Source organism: Pholis gunnellus (assembly GCF_910591455.1).
Source record: "Pholis gunnellus genome assembly, chromosome: 22".
Lineage (NCBI taxonomy): Eukaryota > Metazoa > Chordata > Actinopteri > Perciformes > Pholidae > Pholis > Pholis gunnellus.
The window spans coordinates 5,638,222-5,651,127 of record NC_136549.1 but is presented as its reverse complement, the minus strand read 5'-3'; the positions used below and the strand labels follow the sequence as shown (position 1 = coordinate 5,651,127).

The 12,906-nt window shown below is 40.0% G+C and overlaps 1 protein-coding gene across 1 annotated transcript; it reads right to left on the bottom strand.

Moving 5' to 3' along the window:
* Positions 1 to 1,922: 1,922 nt before the first annotated feature.
* Positions 1,923 to 10,942, bottom strand: LOC306713888 (NXPE family member 3-like; the record flags this gene model as incomplete). The annotated part of the gene is made up of 6 exons (XM_079183728.1): positions 1,923 to 2,695; positions 2,778 to 2,981; positions 4,369 to 4,439; positions 6,250 to 6,548; positions 9,778 to 10,221; positions 10,841 to 10,942. 6 exons carry the CDS (start codon positions 10,940 to 10,942, stop codon positions 2,142 to 2,144), a joined length of 1,674 nt encoding a protein of 557 aa, XP_079039854.1. The 3' UTR covers positions 1,923 to 2,141.
* Between the last annotated feature and the right edge of the window lie 1,964 nt (positions 10,943 to 12,906).

Sequence of the window (12,906 nt, the reverse complement as noted above, 5' to 3'; positions counted from 1 at the left end):
TCCGCTCTCCTGCTTGCAAGCATTAAATTGACTCTTACTACTTTGAGCATTCATCAGACTCTGATTATTTAATCAACTCTTATCCCGCATCTACATAGAAATATTCCACAACACCATCTAAATAGCTAAACGTTTATTTCATGTGAAGTATGGAATATTGAAAATAAATCAAACTAATATATGAAGCTAAATGGATATATATATATATATATATATATATATATATATATGTATATGTATATGTATTTCTGGGATGCAATACCTCTTATAATGAAATTGAAAATATTTGATAAATAACAATTATTCAGCTTTTCTTTAAAGACTCAATTATATTTCAAATTGAATAATTTCTTTGATTTATCTTTAGTTACTCATTACTCTACAGATTAGGATTTTATAACATATGAAAAGCTTATAAAACAATGCATTGCTAAAGATTAAACCACCAGGTCTGAACCTTTCTGGCTTGTCACCGCCCACCAAAAGCAGTCTCTTTCCAGATGTTTAGCCATTCTACCGTTTGAGCCCTAAAGAGGTCAAACCATCCGTGCTACTCAGTAGCTGCAGCTTAGAGGTTTCTGACCAGTAGCTGGAGCAGCCTGTCTGCATTTAGTTTAATGCACATTATGCTGTGTTGTTTAGCAGTCCGACTGCCCTCCACACTGCTGGCCCCACCCTCTACATACAGCTTGAAAATGGAAAATATTAAATGGCTTATTCAAAAGGATACATGCCAAAAATATGTCAAAATTGCATTTCTTTTTCTCAAATTTTCTTATAGATTGTATTCCGTTTCAAGTTCACATTTTAGTTTGAGCATGTAGCGTTAAGGTTTTCAATGAAAGTATTTACTTTTAAGCTTTTCTATTTTCCATTTCAGGATTTAAAATTTCACGTTTCATTTTCAAATTGCAATTTCACATAACACATAACAATTTATTTTTTCTGTTTTATTTCTACAACATTTAAACATTTCCTGATTGAAATGGAAATGCACACAAATGTGTATTTGTTGTGCTTCATTTCATTGTTTGATTTGTTTCAATTTAGACACTTTAAGTCTTCCATACTTCAGGAATATGTTATGCAAATTACAAGAAAGGCCCATGCTCATAGGACTCAAGTCTTAGTGGCCATTATTGCTTCTTTATGGACTGATTATCTGTCTGCACTACTGTCAGGATACAGGGACAGTTTGAGCAAATATGAAAAAAGCGTAATCTTTATTAAATTCACCGATTGTACCTTTTAATGCTGGATGCAAGAGCTAAATCATAACTTTAAAAATAAGTTTTTACTTCACTTTGTTTTGCTTTCTTATGCTTCACTGATTTTATGAATGAAAGTCCATACAGAGCACAGTTTGCAACCGCTAAGTGCATTTATTCCATGATGAAACACCTGAGCATAAATACATACATTAAAGATACAGTATTTGTTTGCAGAACCCTTTATTTGTCTATATTTTTTAATTCCCGATAGAAAATCACACTAATTGATTAACAATGAGTACACTTTATGACTACATGAGGATTTTCCTGTAAACAATGTGTGGCATCAATACCCTTAAAACCTGAATATCAAAAGAGGGCATCATGTAAAAATATTACTGTTACATTATGAAAATAATCTTGTTTTCTGTTCTTTTGAGCCATAAAAAACATTCATTTTTCTTGAGGGAGACTTTCATAAATATATGGCTGTTAAGGTAAGGGTATAGATTAATGTTAAGGTGTTCATTATACATTTCCAAAAACAAGGGAATCACTCTGCTGGATAACAACAGTATCTGGAGTATATATTATATTGACACAGATATACAGGTTTTGTTAAAGTCACGGTCACAAAGAATTTAAAGTTAGCTGTACTGTAAAGCAAAGCAAAAAGAGATATCCAGTGTTAATAAGAAGGGCTCAAGAAGTGCTGGAAGCTGGATTTTGTTACCTTTCAACATAGCTAGGCTAGTTGTTACCTTTCAACATAGCTAGGCTAGCTGTTACCTTGCACAGCAGCTGGATTATTGTGATGTCCCGGGATCACACGAGAATTGGAAAAATGCAGCACTTGGTGGAAACACAGAGATAACATGTAAACTCAACGTGTGCTTAAATCCATATTCCTCTCCCCCAAGACACAAACATCTAGCCGCCATTATGAGGACATATGTAGGACAATAGATGGTTTATCATATTCCTAATAATGGGAGGTTGTGGGTGGAGTTCATGCGGCATATGATGGGCCAGGGTCATTTCCCAGGCATCGATCAGATGGACATTCAGTCCTTTGAACATGGCTCTGAGCACCTTACCATGCTGCAGCGTGTACCAGTCACTACAGATTATCGACACAAAAAGGGTTAAAGCTTTGGGGTTCCCTGTCCGGATGACGACCAGTGTGCCTGGAGCCCTGTCCAGCAGCCGCACCACCGCCCTGCGGATGCTCTGCAGCCTCCTGATGTAGATCTCAATGGGGAAAGTGCAGAGGTGAGCCCAGATGCCAACAACTACGACAGTGTTGGGGCCTCCAATTAAGTCATCTACCTCATTAGCAATGTAACGAAGCTCTCTAGTTGAGATGGTGTTAAAACGGATAGGAGGACCGTGGCAGCGAAACGTCACCAAGATGTTGTGGGCAAAGTCCAAGGACATGTGAGGTCCAGTTTTCTTCAGGCTGTGCAGGTCAAACGCATTAAGACCTGAAAGTATGACAGGGGGAACACATTAAGCTGCAGTGGGAACAAAATCATCTGATGCCAGAAATCCCTGTGGATCAGCTACCTGGTAGAGCTGCGTTGAGGAAATCAAACCACTGCCTGATGGTGGAGTCTCCATACATGTGGACCACCTTGCGTTTCAGACACTGACTGATGGCAGAAGTGCTGAATTCACGGACTGTGGTGCCACCTAGTGCTCGCCACACACCCTGGTAGTAATAACCAGAGGGTCCAGATGTCACAATGCTGCTCTTCTCCTTTAGCTGACCTGAGAGGAAGTTAAAGAATAAGGTTGGGGTTATCCCATGAAAAAACAAAACCAAAGTATAAAGTGATTGTATGAATCTCTTAAGTACCATCCTTACTCCTGAGAGACTATAAACACTGCTGACAGCTGAAGCCACATTCATGAACTTTTAGCCTCGTGCTCCATGCTCCCAGCACTCTTTTGAAATTGGGCAGAATACTGTTAATCTCTCTTCAGGGACCCCCACTGACTCTGTCATCCCCAAGACAATTTCCTACCGGTCACTCCCCTGCACATCCCTTCTAGTTTCTTATTTAAATACACTTGACACTTTTACATTACACTTACATCTCACTTGTTTATAGTCCTGTTATCTGTTTGTTTGTGCACTTTATCTTATATTTCCCTTCATTTTATTTATTTTTCTTTAAATTGTAATATGTTTCTACTTTGCACTGTGTTGATTGTTGTTGATTGTTAAATGTTATGCATCTCCCATCATGTCAAATTCCTTGTATGTTCAACATATCATGGCAATAAACGATTCTGATTCTGATTCTGATTCAGGAGAACGCTACCCAGAAGAATATAATACGCTTTTTCTGAACTTTCACTTACTTTTCTTCGTACGGTAAACTTACGAGTGTTCCACAACAGGTTCAGCAAACGCTCCTAACTTCAGATAACCGTGTCAATGACCAGTGTAAACATGATGAATGCCACCTATGCATAAATGAGTGTGCATTCATGAGAATTAGAAATTAGCATTGTAACCCCAATATTAGCATATAAGGCTACGCGTAATGCGTCCTGCATTCAGAGATCCATAAAGAAAAGTCTCCTATTTTTCACAGAGTCAGCAGCGGAATTAAAGGACCTGCTAAAGTCAAGGGATGGGGAACAAAAAAGATTGATGCCATTGCCGTGTCACCTGAGGGTCGCACTGTGACTGAAATAAAGAAATAATGATTCCATATGAAAAATATCTCACCACAGCGAGGCCATTGATGACTGCAACGGAAAGAGGTCAAATAATTTACGTTGTTTGGCAGAATGAGGTGGTCATATTCATAATGGAGAGTTACACAATAGCATCAAAAGCCAGTACAAATGAATGATGATAAAGTTAGGCTGTATGAATACAGTTAGAACTTTATTAGCCTATCATTTGAAATTGCAGAGTAAAATGTTAACATGATTATTAAGTGTAATTTATATAGGTATTTCAGACTCAATATTGACTGTTCTAGGCAACTGTAATAAACTCGTACAAGCCACTAAAGAACAAATCTGTTTGTAAGTGGTTCTTGCATGAGGACCATTGTCTGAAACACATTTTGTTTTGAATTATTCTTATAGGCAGTTGTGACAGTAACAGTAATAAATACAATTCAATTTCATGCTTTACCTTCTTTTTGTGGCAACACAGTGACATCAGCAGGTCCTGAAGCCCGAATGTAGACTTTCAAGTTAACACCCCTGAAGAAAAGCAGACATAATGTATCTCTTAAATACACTTCAACATTAAGGACATACAAGAGGAGGACAAACATTTTAAATAATTGAATCAAACTCAAGCACAAAAATGGGAAACAACTGCTAAAAAGTTAATTCAAGATCACACAAATCTTAACGGGAAATACACTTTGTAAATTCAATGGCACTAATTAAAATGTTCATATAAGCAATGGGTCCAATAACTGTATAACGTGCAAGGTGCCACTTGCAGTGATGAACCCAAATACAATGATTACTATCTACACAGAATGTTTTAGCATCATTCATTTCATAGTCTTGGTTTTATGGCCGGCAAACTAAACTGTTTTGGTTGAGTCTCACCGTTCTCATCAACATATTTTACTGATGCAGCTGCTTCATGCCGGAAAGCTGATAAACCAATTGACCTGTTGGTAGTTCTGGTCCTGCCAATCCTTCGTAGACTGGTCCATCAACGTGTAGCTTTGGCCAACTCTGACCAGGGTCTGACAACTATACAGCTCTGCTCTATGAACTCTAATGCAATCCTTTCAGATTTACTTCATTTCCAGGCTGGTATAGTGGATCTGGAGCTAGTCCTGGTTAAACTCTTTGTAGTAATGAAACTCGTAACCTGGAGAAGTTGAAAGGAGATACGCATTTCTAAAACGTTATGTTTCTACATTAAAACTTGTGGAACTGACATCAGCAGAGTACTTTAGCACATCACTAACTTGGGTTAGTACATATGCTATTAAAGGTTAACTGAATGTATACACATGCTGCTTTTGCTTTTTAATGATTGCAACTTTGAATAATGTAGACTTGTGGACTTTGTGGACTTGGAGAAGGCTTTCGACCGGATCCCTCTGGGTTTTTTGTGGGAGAGGGAAGTCTGGGTGAGCCTGCTTGGCCTGCTGCCACCGCGACCCGACCCCGGATAAGCAATAGAAAATGGATGGATGGAACTTTAAATAACAACATACCTGTCTATACAGGAACAGTGGTGTACCTTAATGTCCTTCATTTTCACTTCTACACTGTGATCTGTAGGCTTTAGCTTATATATTTATCTTTTTAAGCTGTTTTTACTGCTGATTGACTTTGCATCCTTATACATCCTTAAAACACATATTGCAAAAATTTGGTATTATGTATTCAGTGAGTGCAGTTAGTGACAGTGGTAGCTCCATGGTAGCTCTGACATTTTGACAGAGTATCAGCGGGGGGCGGGGCTAAGTGAAGTGTCAATTGTGCACTACCAACCACTAAACAGCAGGCAGACAATGTTAGCGACTAGCAGGTTGAACAAAGTGCCACATTTAGAGTAAGGCAGATATTTCCTTCTGGAGTTGGTGAAGACCAAAATACAGCTAAAATGAGAATAAATATTAGACACAACTCCAAAAGAATGCCAATGTGTCTCCATGTCAACTGGTATTAAATAGGCCAGTGTTTGCTCACATTTGAGCCATATCTACTTTACAAGGTGATCATATGTTAATAGCTTGTTGTGCTGCCCCCAAGTGGCAAAAAAGTGTGCATCTTAAAGACTACATCCAAAATAATATGACATCACAATGGATTTACAATAAAACACAAATTAATCATGGCAAATACTATCTAATGTTCCAAATGAAAGTCAACTAGTGTGATTCAGACTGGTTTGTTTGATTTGCATTACCTTTAAAACATCTTTATATTCAATCTTAACTGCATGTAGTTACAAACGTCTGAAACATTCCACCAAGTAGATACACTGGATGTACGTATTTAGAAGTCACACAAAATTCCAGTCTCTCTGCTCCCTCACCTTTGAAAGAGCTTCTCCTCATTGGCATTGAGGATCTTTCCTCTGTATCCTGTTCTGAAGTGGTTGATCCTGGCATCACAGCTCAGCTTCTTTGGCTTGTAGCAGAACCACGGCTCGCCTGTACGGAGGTCAGTGTAGTTGCACAGTGGCTGCTGGGTTGGCCGTAGGCAGACGTTACAGAAGGTGGTTTCAGAGAGTGAGCCTGAGCGGAAGAGGCTCTTGTAGTAAGTCCTATCGGGCTGTTCACTGTTCAGCCTTTTCAGCACTGAGATGGCTTCACCAGGGTGAACCAGAGTCACCTGATTGGATAGAGAACCAGCGTTTTCACCAAGTCCAATCATGTTCAGTCATATCAATTAAGACAAATACATTGAATAGTACTTGAAGCTCCACACGTCACAATTATAAAGATTCATGTCTTCAAATTCTGCACCAGATTGACATCAGACAATAATCTCTGTAGAATTGTCTATTCATCTAAACCAGTGGTCCCCAAACTACGGCCCGCGGGCCGGATGCGGCCAGCCTCCACATTTGGTCCGGCCCCCTGAACAATACCAGAGACGCATTATGATTTTTTTTCAGTCTGCACAGTTAATCGAATTTTAATCGCGATCACGATTTTGGCTGCCACGAGTAAATGAGCATGATCGTCTGCGATATTAACGTTTAAAATACGTGCTCTGCTACATATCAAATCAAACGCTTCCTGAATCAGCCAACCACCAGGGGGTGAACGAGATGAGAGCTGTCATGCGCGCACCCTGTAGAATTAGAAGAGTAGAAGAAGTAGAAGAGCCGAGAGACGGGAGCTTGAAGGACGAGTACTTGTGCTTAATTTATTTACACGCTGGCATGTCATGTCTGTCACTACATGGTCGCGCGTTTTCAATTCCCCTGCTCTCTTCATCGCGCACGGCGGTGTTCCGCCCCGATCTGCGCGCACGATGCAACAGTCGCTCACCTGCGAGTAGCACGCACGTAGCACCCCCCCCCCCCCCCCCCCCCCCATAATCGGGCCATAGGTCAAACAATATGTTCAGTGATGTGGCCCTCACAGGAAAAAGTTTGGGGACCCCTGATCTAAACCCTTCCCTGAACAGCAATTGTCCAATCAAAGCATAGCAACAGTAGCTAGGCATGTTGAAGTGGTGTGCATGGGACTGTAGCAGGAGAGATACTCTGCATTTTAAGTGTTTAGAGAGGGAGTTGTCCTTTTTTGAACTTGTTCTAAACTAAAAAACACAAGAGTCCTACAATTAAGGGAATTAATTCAGTTTCTGCTTGCATGTAATCTGCTAATTTTAGCATGAACATCTGACCAATTTGCTACCTTCATAACCTGACAACCAACATAAAATAATAACCTAGCCTTATTTTCAACACCAAGTAATATATTTTGTAAAGTTCCTTTTTGAACTAGCACATCTACTGTATAGTATTCCCCCAATATGTGTGAGCCTCCTGGGTGCTGCTTTTCGAGAGTAAACTAACGTTGGCAGCGCTGTCCTGTTTCATTGGATTTAAAACCCCAGCCAAACTTGATATCTGAGGAGTTATGTGCACCATCCACATCAGCCAAACGAGATTATGTTCGCATTTTTTAATCATAATTATAACACTAGGACTAACTAGGTAGCTACAGTTAAATAAATCTGCTAGTGTAAATTTGCAGATGAAAAAGATTCTGTAATCATGAGAACCTGCTTTTGTCTGAAAGGACTGAGATTTTGAGTGGTAAATCTGTCCCTGTTAGCTGAACAAACGGCATATGTGCCATCCGAGATTTGAAAGTTAACAGGCATAGCAACAGTTAGGTCAAGGCTTCGTGAACAATGAATTATGATATTCGCCTAAAACGCCTATCCAAGGCATTCCCAAAGTAAATTGAAAGCTGTTCTTGAACCATTTGGAGTACATGCATGGTTTTAGTCTCTGAAGTTTTTCCCCAACAATGAGAATCACTGTAAGTGCTACTGGCATTGAGTCATATAAGTTTGAACACACTGAAGAAGAAGGTTTTTATTTCCGCCTGAATATTTCTTCTATCTACAATGTGACCACAGCATGAAGCCTTACCTAGTCCAAGTTCAAATTTCATAACAATACCACAGAAAATGGATATTTTACACATGTTTTACTAAGGGTATGTCTAGGCGATTTCCAAAAAAGGACATTAGGGGACCCTTGGTAACCATGGTCACACACCTAGGCTGTGTATTCATTATTCAATCTAAAGCTTTTTAATGTCGATATATAGTTATCTGTAAGATACTTCGCCATCATTTACTTCACAAATCCTTCAAAATGCTCAAAAACCACACTTTGCACCATGGACACAAGGGCCTGACTCTCGGTTTCAACAGTTACTTCCACGTTCTGCCTCTAAATCCACCCCCTGAATCGGCATATCGTCGTTTTCATAATTTCATTGGCTATGCGAAGCGTGAGTCATCAAAACGATCGGTTGCAATTGGCTCACGCTTTACACGAAAGAAGAGGGGCGGGCACTGTCCTTCAACGCGGACTCTCGTTGGCTATTGTAGGCTGTGGAGAGGATATAGAAGCTAAACGTCACAATGTAGCCGCCATTTTGAGATACAGAGACCGGCAAAATGTACATGTGAACTGAAGTTACGTTGGAAAATACATAGAGAGTTAGGCATATCTGCCGGCTAATTTGAAATGATCAGCAGTCCGTGGGTATTTATGGACGTAATAAGGTGTTTTGGACTAAATATTTTACTGGATTGGATCGTCTGGACCTCTGGCAATGTAACAAGACCGTTTTAGTTGGAATATTATCGATGGATGAAATACTATCAAGCAAATATGGTGAGTTTTCACTATTCTCTAGCAAATCAACTTCAATACATTCTTAAATGGATCCACCCTAATCAATCAGACAACACATGGTTAGATATAGAACAGACAGTTTGTAAGGACATTCAGATTTCTGACCTACCATTTAGAAAATCAGGATTGTTCCATATGGGAGTAAAATTTGAAGGTGCAAAAGTGATGTTAGTAATTTTGTGGAATTTCCACCAGGCTGTCAGAGCCTGGTGGAAATTTTACTCCCATCAAATTTTACTCCCATATGGAACAATCCTGATTTTCTAAGTCACAAGACACCTCTACATTTCCACACATGGTCCGCCAAAGGCATCACTCATCAGAAACACATCTTCAATAATAACACCATGGTTTCATTCACCCACCTGGTTCAGAAGTACGGCATCAGGAGCAATCAATTTTGGGAATATCTGCAACTCAAATCATCCGTTCAATCCAAAATTAACACTAAGGCCACTAACCTAGAACTACCTCCCTCAACCTCAGAATTAATTAATATCCCCTCCTCAAAAAAGTTAATCTCAAAAATATGTAGAATAATATCACAGTCTGCCAAAACATCATCCATACCATAAGGAAAATGGGAACACGGGTGGGCTGTCGGAGTGGTAACAGTTTAAAAACACTTACTATACAATACCATTACATTAAACATCATGGTTTTAGCATCACCTCAACCTGTGCGTCTCCTTCCCAGAGTAATGGGAATACAGTAGAGTAGCTCCCATTCAGATGATCCACCACTTGCCCAGCCACACCTGCTTCTAGCTTCCGGTTGTGCAGACTGGCGAGTAGGAAGTCTCCCCCAGACTTCTTGGGACGACCCTGGAAGTCAGAGGTTTGTATCATGACCTCCAGCTGATCCCCAACATGCCACTGTCCCCGTGTCCTCCCTGGTAGAATGGTGAAGGTGCTGTGAGCTGGATCACTGGTCTGCTCCAGGGAAACAGGAGCTGGCAAATGTGGAGTTTCAGGCCAAGCAGTGGAGTCGAGTATGAGACGTTCCTCCAGAGCGTCCTCAGGGGACAGTGGCTGGAAGGTGCAGAAGCTGCGAATTTCGTTACGGTGAGTGGAGACTCTCGGCATGATGATGGTGGAGTTGAATTTAGGCTGAAACTGGCAGTGGGTCGAGAGAGATGGTGTCAAAGATACATCAAGCATATGCACTGAAAAAATAATGAACCAAATAAAGTAAAATGGCCACGATTTGAATTTTATTTTGAAGGTTGCTAACAACTGTTCTTAACATTGATCCAGGGGAAAAGTTTCAAGATACTCTTGCTTTCTGTTTTACACAAGGTATGAAAGTGAACGTTAAATTCAAAGATTGTTTTGGGTGTGTGATTTCAAGGTTTTGTTCACTGAAATTCATGTTTTGGGATATTCAGTCAGAGATACAACAGATGCAAAAAACAGGCAGGAAATAGAACCTGTTACAAAAACTTTCATGGGGCATCTCTTGGCTTTTTAAAAACGATATACTTCTGACCCCTTTGTTAAGATGTATGTCTCAGTGAGAACAAATGGGAACCAGTAGGTTGTCACACATGGAGGTTTGTTCTAAAGTATAGAATACTGCCAGCTTTATACTTTAACTGCAGGAGCTGCTGCTGTCAACAAGTCAAGGTGCAGGATCGAGAGGGAAAATACAAACAATATCCAAAAACTTGACTAATATTAAACATTTCAAACAGGGTCTACCCTTCACACGATCCCACTTCAACCAAGTTCTTACCTCTAGAATGTCCATGTGACGTAATAAAAGGATTAAGACATAGACAGCCAGAAAGAGGAAGAGGGCGCAGAACTCCCTTCTTGTACAAAATGTGGCCTTCATGATCAGTGATTAGTCTTCACCTTCAGCGTCAGTTACTTTGGTACTGGATTGAGAAAACATACATTTAAAAAACAAATGGGTAATTGACACCTTGTAATGCTGAAGAATATTACTTGTGTAAATCTGAACTCAGTTGTGAAATCCTCCCTCTCTATACTAATAGTGTGACATGTGACATGTCACACTATTATACTATGACAGCCATTACCCCAACAATGGAGCGCACACACCTTTGGGAGTGGTGCATTTTTATCACCTGAAGAGTTGCATAGCTCTGAAAAAGCTGTGGCAATAAACATAACGACAGCTCAGCATACTGAAAGCTTTACCTCATGTCTCGATGGTTCAGAGCATCACAGCATTAACACAATACACACATCACCACAAAGATAGAGATAATGTGATTCAAGGCTACAGCATGAGGCGCAACCTTTGCTAAAAAAGAAAGATGGAAGGCTCTGATGCTGATGTAATCAGACCACAGCGTCATCCAAAAGCAGAATATATTTGCTATAACCGGTTAGACCAGTCTGCTGTGTGTAGAGGTCTGTATGATTACAGCCTATACTGATCAGTTTTGTGTTTTCATGAAATTTAATGAAGGTTAACACAGTGAACGGCTGAGCTAATGGCACTTCGCTCTGCGCAGTACTTCTCACGGATTTATCAAAAATATTTGTGCCCTCAGATGCTGCAGGGACTTCATGAAATGAAGGAGCTTTTCATACAGTAGCCTATAAAGCAGCTGTAGAAAGCAGATACTGTATGAGTCACCTACATTCATTCATAGAATGATGCAGACTGATTTAGGCCCTAGATGTAGGCCATACAATCTGTCCTATTTTAACCACAGTGTTTGATTGAATTAAATCATTTTTATCTTAAGCATTAGTCCCAAGGGCGGAGGCATATGCACAGTATGGACGCGTCCCTACCAATATTTTGGGAGACCAAATCGTCTCTACCAATATTCAAACTTCTGAAATAATGTTCGCCTTATCTTTGGAGTGGAAAGATACACACGCACAGAGAGAGAGAGAGAGAGAGGAGCAGACTGAGGAGCAGAATTGCTTGTTGATCGATGCGGAATATTGAGCTTCTGGTGTGATCATCAGGGCTGTAGCCAGGTATGAGGTCACCGAGGTATTTATTTCCTAAAAAGCCCACCGCCTCTCTTCATTTGAATGACGCTTGAAACTGACAGCCATCAGTAAGACAGCTACCTGTGGTGGTGAGGTGACTGGAGAAGGCAGAGTGTGGCCCACCGTGACGTCTCCATTGCGCTCTGTGCGCCTGACAGCACATCTATGGTCACTGCAGCGATTTAACACTCAAAAACTATATGAAAACTGAAACTGTACTTGGTGATATATGCACAGTATTAGAAGATATTATCGTTGTCGCTCTATTGTGACATTATTTCATGCTATTTTATGTAATCTTGGATTTCTACAACTGATGATGATAATTTCATTAGTTGATTCACAGCTGACTACGAGCGTCTGTAGCACACAGTCCTCCCTCTCCTCTGTCCTCTGGAATGTGATGGTGAGAAAGTACTTATGAACTGTCTGATTAGAGATTTGAGTTGGCTTATATCCTGTAAAGTTGAAAGGTGCTTTTGGAATAATTATGGCTCACTAGCACAAGCGCAAAAAACTCTGATTTGTTTGTATCTGTATTTTTCTTTGTGTTTCAATGTTATGATCAAGTGGATCTAGCCTGCCCTTCATCAGAGGGGGTGAAGTTAACATTTATTTGGGCAACAAGACATAATAGTGAGATTTACTATATGCCTTATCAAAAGTGTTTTCTATTAGTTTTGGTTTTACAGGGCAGGTACATTTTTTTATTGAAATATTATGAATTTATTCTCGTAAAATGTGTGGAATATATTCTGAATGTGAAGAGATCTTTCTGAAACACATCTGCGCTATGCCAGACAAGGACAAACAGAATGACGT